Source organism: Phaseolus vulgaris, chromosome 8, assembly GCF_051622355.1.
Source record: "Phaseolus vulgaris cultivar YP4 chromosome 8, ASM5162235v1, whole genome shotgun sequence".
Taxonomy (NCBI): domain Eukaryota; kingdom Viridiplantae; phylum Streptophyta; class Magnoliopsida; order Fabales; family Fabaceae; genus Phaseolus; species Phaseolus vulgaris.
Window position 1 is genome coordinate 8,453,890 of NC_143505.1, and position 9,930 is coordinate 8,463,819.

The following is a 9,930-nucleotide window of genomic DNA, read 5'->3' on the forward strand; positions in this document are numbered from 1 at the left end:
TCTATGGACATTTCTCAAGGGACTCCACCTGCTACAATTTAGTTCTAATATTAATTATAATTGGCAAAAAATAAAAGGATTTTGTCCGAAACACAAAAGGATCTAAGCAAGATTTTTTTTTTTAAAAAGATTGTTACCAAATGAGATTTCAGTTGGGTAAGGAGAAATTAAAATCACTTGTATAATTAGAAGGCAATAGTTAATTCTGAATCTTTAAAAACACTTGTGTCTAACTCTGATATTGACTCTTGACCCTTTTATGCTAGCTACAACTCATCAAAAGCAAAGTAAGTGAAACTTAATGGCCAATGCAAAAGGTGGCAAACACGTCCAAAAGTAGAAATTTATTACAAAACAATAATTGTTTAACTCTTTCATGCTAGTCTTACACAATGCTGAGGAGGATATGGTATTATAAGGACATAGGATACTTTATTTTAATTATTTGCACAACTTAGGGAACCTAAAAACTATAAACTATCTCCGACCACTTCCTTGTCTCTAAATCCTTGCATGTCCACATGTATCACCATTATGACATTATTAGGTTTTCCAAAAGCATTCTATAAAGAACTCATCTTATCAAAGTTGTGTAAAATAAACAAATTAAACAAAACTAGTATTTAATATATTAAAAACGTCATAAATTAATTTTATTTCACATTTTTAAAATAATTAATATCTCACATCCTTTATTCAATATTCATCCTTTCAAATTGTTTACCTAAAATATCAAATTCCATTTAAAATAAAATAGAATAAAAATTCGGATTTTATGCTCTTGAAACCCTATATCTCACATCCTAACAGATTATTTTTTTTAATTTTGCTAAATTCTCACTCCATTTTTATCTTCTATTTTTTATTCAACTTGATCAATTTTAAAAATATAAGAAACTTTAATTGTTTGAGAAATGAACAAATCGCCCACAGCCCAAATTAACTATATAGATTAAACGTATAACCAGTTCAAACTTTTAATATGTGAGGATGTGGGAAATAAAGTCGGTGACTTTGTGGGTAGAAATAGTAAGAAAAAAGAGCATAGGGTGAAATAACATTCTTTAATTAATTTAGAAAAAAAAAACAGAGCAAAAGAGTATTTATATACAATACTTTTTAAGTGTGAGTATTATATATTACCAGTCACTTAAATATACAATTAATTTTATAATAATAATTTGAAAAGTACACCCAATTCGATTTTTTCTAATATTTAACTGCTCATATGATATTCATGATACATAAAAATTAAACTAAAAATACAGTAGTATTTAACCTCAACTAATACTTTTTAATAATATAACATTTCATTATAAAATAATCATTAAATAAAAAATAATTTTAAAAATAGAAAAAAAATTAATTATGTGTTTATTAAATTAAATATTATTTTATAAATTAAAAAATTACTAGTATTTAAAATAATTTTATTATTAATAAAAATTTGTAAACTAATTTTTAAATTAATATTATATCTAACAAAATTTTAACTATTAACTACTTTAAAAATTCTAAACTAAATTTTATAATAACTAATTTAAAATTAGAATAATTAATACTAATATTAAATAATAATTTAAAATTTAATTTATAGTATTTTTATTAATAATAAAAATTACATTATATATTAATATTCTTTTAATTTATAAAATATTATAGTGAGAATATTAATAACTACGGATTCTAGTTAATTCTAGGTTTAATGATTTGGTGTAGTATTATTTATTTGTTACATTATTATAGTACTGGTTGCCTTTGATGTCATTGATGATTTCATGAGTTCACTTCTCCTACAAATTAAAAAGGATACCAAATTATTTTATTTGTTTGGGTTAGGAAGAATATAAAAGTATCATTTTAAAAAAGAAAAGGTGAGACTATTTTATATTTATTTATTTTATCTATTTTTCCTCTATTAAAACTAAATATTTAATTTAATTTTTTATTTCTTTCCTCGAAGACCACCACCCACTTGTGTTGTGTATTACTTGATTATGATGATGTGTCTCTCCATTTTTTTTATAGGAAGTGAATGAATCTAAGAGAAAGGAAACAGAAAATAATAGACATGGGAAACAAGAAAAAAATATAAAAAATGATTATATTTTATATAAATTTATTGTTAAACTCAGTGGTGTTGTCAGAGGACTTAAGTTTTAACCCTAGTAAGTGGGTGATGAAGAGTTTAGAATATTTAATTTGATTTGATTTGGAGGGATGAAGTGATGACAGTGTTGTTGGAAGCATCAGAAAGAACTGAGTTTGCTTCAGATCACACAGCAACACCTGTCCATGCCTAAATTTTGGTGGCAACTGGAACTAACTGTCACCTTATTTGCTTTACCTTTCTTCTCTCTCCACACCAAAAAGTTCCAAGTAATACTCTCATGTTTGATGTATAAGTTTTGTAAAATTATTTTGAGGTGTTTTTATTTTCAAATTTTCATTTTCTAAACTAATTATAATTTTGTTTTTTTCTTTTATTTTAATAATTTGGAAATTATAACTTTAGATATGTTTGAGAATTACATTCCTAGTTCTAATATTTTCAAGAATGTGGTTCCTATGCAACATACGTTAATGTAGTCAATATAATCATGTCTATTACTTTAATTACTATATATGAGAGAAAGTTAATCATATTTAGAAGCACTTGAAGAATAAGGAAATAAGAAAAAAATATATAATACAATAAAATATCTAATAAAACATCTAATAATTTAACTTGTGTATAAATTTTTTTTTTTTTTTCTGTCGTGCGAACGTAGACTCCCTCTACCACAAATTATGATGTAGATTATCCCATTATAAGAACACCTTATATATATACAATATCATGGGCTTTAATAATCACCTATTAACCCCATCCACGTAAATATAAACCCTTTTTAACTATAAAAAAAAGTTATTTCACTTTTCTTTTCCTAAAAATATTATTTAAGAAATTATCCCACGACATTTTAACTTTTAGGTTATATGATTATCACTTGGCATCTGGCATCCATATCTCTTTAGAGTAAGCAAATTAGCTTTCAATCTAATCACTTTCCTTCTTAATATCTAAAACTGTACAATTGAATCTAATATCGTATTTTATCCAATACAAATTCTATTAAAAACAATTTGGACAGGATTATTTCTAAGTATATTTTGTTTTATTTTCTTAATTTTATTTAAATTTATAAATATAAATTATTTTGCACAAAATATTTATTAATTTACTAGGATTTTAATTCTGTCTCACACCTTACTTAACCCACTTTTTTTAAAAAATTTCCTTATGAATGTTTTATTTGTTCATAAAATCTTACTTAAGTTCTCTACATTGACCAACTATATGTTGGTATATTTGGTAAAAAACTTGAAGGCTTCGAACATCCCAAACAAAAAGTAATAATGTTGATTCCAAAGGCTTTCGTTTATAAGAAATGAGATTATACATTTTTTTATTCATATAGTTTCATAAACGTGTAATTTTGATTTATGCAAGATTTGAACTACAATTTTTTTCAATTTTATAAAATAAAATAATTTTACTTCAATACTAATATCTTATTTACACAAAAATACTTTTTTTAAAAATAATAATGATATTAATTACTTATTTGCACAATAATATTTTTAATAGATATATTATATTTTTATTAATAGTAGACAGCCTAGAATTAGAAAATTACAAAAACAAAATTTATGACTAAATTTGTATAACCACTGGCATATTCGCAAAAGGATAGAAAAAATAATTTGATGAACTAGACAGACAGGGATTATCTTGGGAGTGTCAAAGTGATTTGTGTTAGTGGAATGAAGATAAATAAGTATAACAAGGTCAAATGATTCCGATGAATTTGAACTAATACCTTACATTTTGATTTATTTTTCTATAGCTTTTGAAGTGTTTAACCTAATGCAGTGTTGTTACAATCCAGCCTTCCCTATCAATTAATACACTCAATCTGTCAACTGCACATCTCGTCCTCATAAAATTAATACACTCCAACTCCCACTCTCACCTCCTTCACCAAGAAAAGAAACAACTGGTTGGTTCATAGCTTGTGTATGATGAAAGAACAACATCCCTTTCTCCCTCCAAAACAGACCTTGTCTATTCATGAATACAATATTACAATGTATACATTGCATCATTTGCATTAGGGATGCATCATTCAACCTTTGCTACCACTTCCCCAGGCATGTTGCTTTCTACAACCGTTTCCCTTACAAATCTGGGAATTCAAACACCATCAAATTACTGCCGTCGATAACAAAACAAGAAATTTTCTTTTTAAAAGTTTGAACCAGGAAGTACCTTTCCAGTTTGTCACGTGATGATTGCAATACGTAGATTGAAAGGATGAATGACAACATAAGCCCTGGATATTTTTAAAAGCAGTAACAGCAAAAGTGCACACTCGCTCAGTAAAAAAATACAAGAGATATTCTGTTATGTGTGTCTTAACAAATTAAACGACAGAATTACCTTTACTTTAAAATTTTAAAAAAAAAATAACATGATACTCTCCTCCCCACCCCTTACCCCCAATCCTACATTTTCCCCATCCAAGTTACTCCATGTTTCAGAAAGATGACAACTCTCAATACATACAGGCCCAGTGGGGGATGTGATTGTGAAATCATCAATAGGGAGGGTAGAAGAAAAGATTTTGTTCAAGGGAAAATAATATGCTTATGGCTCATTTTCATGTCAATGACCTACACACAAGTGACCTTATATTCTATGAAAGAGAAATGGCTTAGTATAGTCATGACAAATTCATTGATGGAAGGAATCACATGTAGCTTGCATATATATTTATACCTTCTGTTTAAACAGATAATTGACAACATGTGGGCCAAAAGCATATAATATTCATTGATGAAACAGGACATCCTGTAATTCATTAATAAATCCAGGGGGAACCGATCAGAACAACTATTTCTGGCGATATGGGCAGAATGAATTTCAGCTAGAAGCTGTTACAGGCGTTTGGAACTAGAAGCAATTTTTAGGGAGAATTCATGAAACGTGAAACTACAATAGTATCAGAACTTGACTTGGGAAAAGCAATTTTAAAAACCTCTAAAAAACATGGAACCAGCACATGGGGGAGGAAGAGGAGAGAGTCTTAAAATTTACCCTGACCCTTAAATTTTATGTAAGGGTGATTGCAGAATGTTCTCATTTCTCACAACCATAAAGTATTCTCGCTAAATATGCACCATATATGCAAAGAATCAGGAGAAAGGTATTTATTTACCTGAACCAAACAGAACAAAAAATCCTGAAGTGACATCTATCTCTGAGTGCTCCTTCCTGAAATGTTTCAGAAAGCATACTAAGCAATTGTTCCTTTCCCCAATCTATGATATTTATTATTATTCAAAATGATGACTATGACTATAAAGCATATAGGATCACAGAAAGTTCATGCCTATCACCAACTGACCCAAAACACTAATGTGTTCATTCAAGTGTTTTAATAAATACTGCAACAATAGGAGTTAAGAACACAAATTATGTTTGAAGGGAAAAGCTTATTAGTGATTTAAATGCACTTAATGCCTGCACTAGATGTATATAAACAGATGATGCTTGTCGTCAAGTTGGAGAACTGCAAATCAGAAGGATGTATATAAATTGATGATGTTTATCATCAAGTTTGGGAATTGCAAATCAAAAGGAAAAGAACAAAATAAAGGACCATGTATTGACAGTAACCGTTGACCTAAACACTCCCATTTAATTATTTAAATTACAACTTGTTTGCTATATCATCATCAATAAAAAGGGGTATTCGAACATATAACAGACAATCTTGGGAAACTGAAAATAAAAAATTAAAAAAATCAATACCATCATACAATGAGAGCAAAATGTTATCTTATACTCCTTTTTAGATTGATATTATACGTCAAATACAATAGTATAACTAGTAAAAGTCCTACCACATAATGCTACTAGCATAATAAGATTTCGTAAACAATGAATCCCAACATCATAACCCAAACCCTCCAATGCAAGAAGATTTGCCCATAACAATAAATTTGTCCAAACTTCAAAATTAATATTGACAAACTACATAAAATGTGAACACACGAGCTGAAACTAAAATGACACAAACCATGTATATCGGACAAGTACATGCTTTGGCCAATGCTCAGGGTCCCAGAATTGTTTACGAATCTCAGGGTGAATTTCAACATCTATAAAGCACAAACAGATTCTGTAAGTACAACGAAATCCTCAAGGCCATTAGATATAAGTTACAAAAGCACAACATAAGTAATCAATTGCCAGATGTTTCTCTTCAATATATATACCAGACAATGGCATTTAGGAATTCATCAAAGTGTAAGGTATCAACTTATTTATACTCATTATGAAAGGCAATGTCTACAAATATACAGGTTCCACAGAATCAGTTCTCATTACTGATAATAAAATTTATCAACACTAAGTCACAACCTTCAAGTTTCTCAACATTTTATAATAACAGAGAATGGAATGCCTTCAGATCTTGGTAAGAAAAGAAAAAAGCCTTCACTAATGAAATTCGAATACTATCATGTGGAATTAGAGGAGAATCTACAGAACAGAGACTGAAGCACATACATGAATATGACAAATGTGACTAAAATTATACACGCTAGGTAAAATTTATATGTAGAATGATCACCTCATAAAAAGAAAAGTTTGATAAACATAAATTTAGAAGGAAATGAAGAATTAAAGAGTTAAATACTGGCAAAATAAACTTTAGTAACGTTAAATTAAAAATCTTTTGAATCCACAAAACAGTTTACAAAAAACAGTCCCTGATATTTCCAAATTCCAACACATTTCAGACGAATCTTGACAAAAGGTCACATGTGTAAGCTAAGAATAATATTTTCACTTTCTAAAGTTCTGAATGTAATGGACTTAGGCATTCTACAACCCAGTTATCAGGCTTTACGTAAGGAACTTAATGTTTTTTTAAAATATGATTAGAGAAGAACAACGTACAGTGATGAGGCATATCCACAACTTTAGCTGTGACACCATGCAAATCACTTCCTGAATACCTCTGCGTCACATTAAAATTCCAATCAATCCATGTGCTAGTAACAATAATTGAATAAACTGAACAAGATCATCATATCAATGACCTATCTTGAACACAAAATTACCAGACCAACTTCAATCATTGGAACCTCTGTACTTTTACGATTAACAACGATAAGCCATGGGATTAAAAACTTTTCCCTCCCAACTTGAAATGATCTGCAGATAAATTTAAAATAAAGAAAACTATAACCATATTTTCTCCAGAAGAAATGCAATTATAGACACAAGGTCAGCCAGTTAGAAACTCATCACGAAAATGCAATCACCACATGGAACAGTAAATAAATAGTACAGAATTTCATTTAATTGTGTTCAGAATATGATACATTATTCCTTTAATTTCCTGTAACAAACACTCCAAGTTCACTTTTCTCACCCATGCACTGTAAGAAAAATAGGAAATCAGCATTTCTTGCAAGCATATTGCTTATTTTAAATCTGGTTAAAATTCCACAGCCCTAAATTCAGCCAAACTACCTTCTAATTTTCATGTTACCACTATTCCAGCATAATTATTCCCAGAATAGAAACGAATCAGCCACGCAACATTCACTCTGCACCGAATAACTATCATTGTAAAATCCTCATTTCACAAAGACAGTCACAGTACAAACAGAAACCCTTGAGATTACTTCTTACCAAGTTCGAGTTTACATAGAGGCATTCTTTTCCTATAATTTAGGCAAATTCAGACGCTGAACTAAAAATAAGATAAACTCAAAAGGCACAACATTAAAAGAAGAGAATTTAAATTTCTCACATTTTATAAGCATCAGCACCAGTGAAACCCGTGGGTTTGGGTATTGGCATCAACACCTACAAAGCCAATTCCCATAAAGAAAAAATAGCGAATAACAAAAAACAATTAGTTAATTAAATTAGTAAAACCCTAAATCAACGAACTCGGTACCTCGCGATTCACAGCGAAGATGGGGCAGTGGCGGCCAATGAGGTCGTGCCACACAGTTCGCGACTGCAATTACAATAGAAGAAAGAGATCGAGATTAAACAGCGCCGAATGAAATGAAGAGAAAATCGCATAGAGTGAAAAGGAAATGGAAACGAACGGAATGGTATTGACCCATGCGGCTCATGGGAACGATGTCGCCGGGTCTGTAAGCAGCAGCATTCGGAAGAAACGACGGCAGAAGAAGCAAAAACGACAGTGGTAGAAGCAGTTTTGCGGTAGCTGCAGCCATGGCTACCAACTGTAACAACAACTCAGCGTTTCAGGTCGCGGACTCCGACTCACGCTGTCGTATTAGCATTACGCCATCCGTTTTGGAGGTCGAAGCACCCGTGTTGCCATTTCTCCGTATTGGACCGAGCCATCCTTCTGTGGACTCCGACGGCCCAATGGACAAAAAATATCGATTTTTAAAAAACCTAACTTCTTTTTCCTTTTGAACCCCTTTTTTTTATATCTCGACTTTTAATCAATATAGAACATTTGATTTGTTTGTACCGAAACCGAACCAAAGTAAGATTTGAAAAGAGTGATTGATATGAATTATTGTTTGTGTTTTTAAGCATTGTGAATGAAAAAGTATGTATAGATAAACAGATTCAATAATTGCATGGCATAGAGGGTGCAGTGTTTGGTGTTACTCTCTCTATAGATTTCTACTCCAATCTCCATTGTGCAGCTACACTTGTCGCTGCTGTTGCAAGCAACAGAGGCAAAGAGCAATTCAATGTTCTTCTTTTATCACACCCATCCACAACATTATTGGATCCATTATTGCCACCACTCAACAGATAAACAAAAAGGCTGAACCCAGTTGTAGATCAAGCAAAATTAATTAATGAAACAATAAACATTTCTACAATGGATAGTCTATGCTTTAACACATTCTAAGAGAATACTCACACAAATTATAATATGGCATTAGAATTTATAATCAAGGAAGAACCTCAATTAAATTAAGTTGTTAGTCAGGTTTTCAATTTATTATTATATTAAATCGACTTAAATCAAACCTACTTTTTATTGATCAAATATTTGAATGCTTTTTTATTAATTAGTGATTATTATTGATATGTTTGTACATTTGTGAATTAGAATTTTCACTGGACAATATCTTAGAATACGTACTATTAACAAAAATAGAACATGCACCAGTGCAAAAAGATTAAAAGAATACTCTTTATTAATTACGGGTTTGCGATTAAACGCATTTGTAAAAAATGCGGTGGCATTTTTGAAATTAAATTGATTTACAAATGCGGTTCTAGAGTAAAACCGCATTTGTAAATCATATGATTTACAAATGCGGTCTTTAATATGACCGCATTTGTAAATGCGGTTCTAGAGTAAAACCGCATTTGTAAATCAATTTTACCCTAAAAAATTGAAGCGCACCACTAGTTTCAGACTTTCACTTTCTTCTCCGCTCTTCGTTTCCACGTTCTTGCGCTCAGTTTCAGTTTCTTCTCCTCTCTGCATTTTGTAAGTTTCGTTCGTTCATTATTCATTCATTCGTTTTCGTTCCTGACTTCGTTGGCATTGGCATTTTCGTTTCCTAACTTCGTTTGCGCATTTGCATTTAGGTTACTGTTCCATTGGTCTTCGCTTGTGTTTTCCTGCTCCGCCACCGCCACCGCTTCCGCCGCCGCCTTCGCCTTTGTCTTGTGCCTCTGCCACTCCGATCACCAGCAAGCTTATTCACGAAAAGGTTGGTGTTGTATTTGAATTTTTATTTAATATTTTGAATTTATATTTTTCTGTATTATAATTTATATATAACTAATAACTAATACAACTTAATACAACTTGGAATTTATAACTAATAATTTATATATTTGTGTGTATTTTGAAT

The 9,930-nt window shown here is 30.4% G+C and overlaps 1 protein-coding gene across 1 annotated transcript; it reads right to left on the minus strand.

The window, feature by feature from the left end:
• Positions 1 to 3,850: 3,850 nt before the first annotated feature.
• On the minus strand, positions 3,851 to 8,632 carry NPU (ATP-dependent helicase/deoxyribonuclease subunit B). The gene is made up of 9 exons (XM_068629487.1): positions 8,179 to 8,632; positions 8,022 to 8,084; positions 7,872 to 7,927; positions 7,174 to 7,267; positions 7,010 to 7,070; positions 6,126 to 6,207; positions 5,262 to 5,317; positions 4,313 to 4,376; positions 3,851 to 4,229 (listed from the first exon to the last, which is right to left on the minus strand). The coding sequence occupies exons 1-9, from the start codon at positions 8,308 to 8,310 to the stop codon at positions 4,166 to 4,168; spliced, it is 672 nt and encodes a 223-aa protein (XP_068485588.1). The 5' UTR covers positions 8,311 to 8,632; the 3' UTR covers positions 3,851 to 4,165.
• Between the last annotated feature and the right edge of the window lie 1,298 nt (positions 8,633 to 9,930).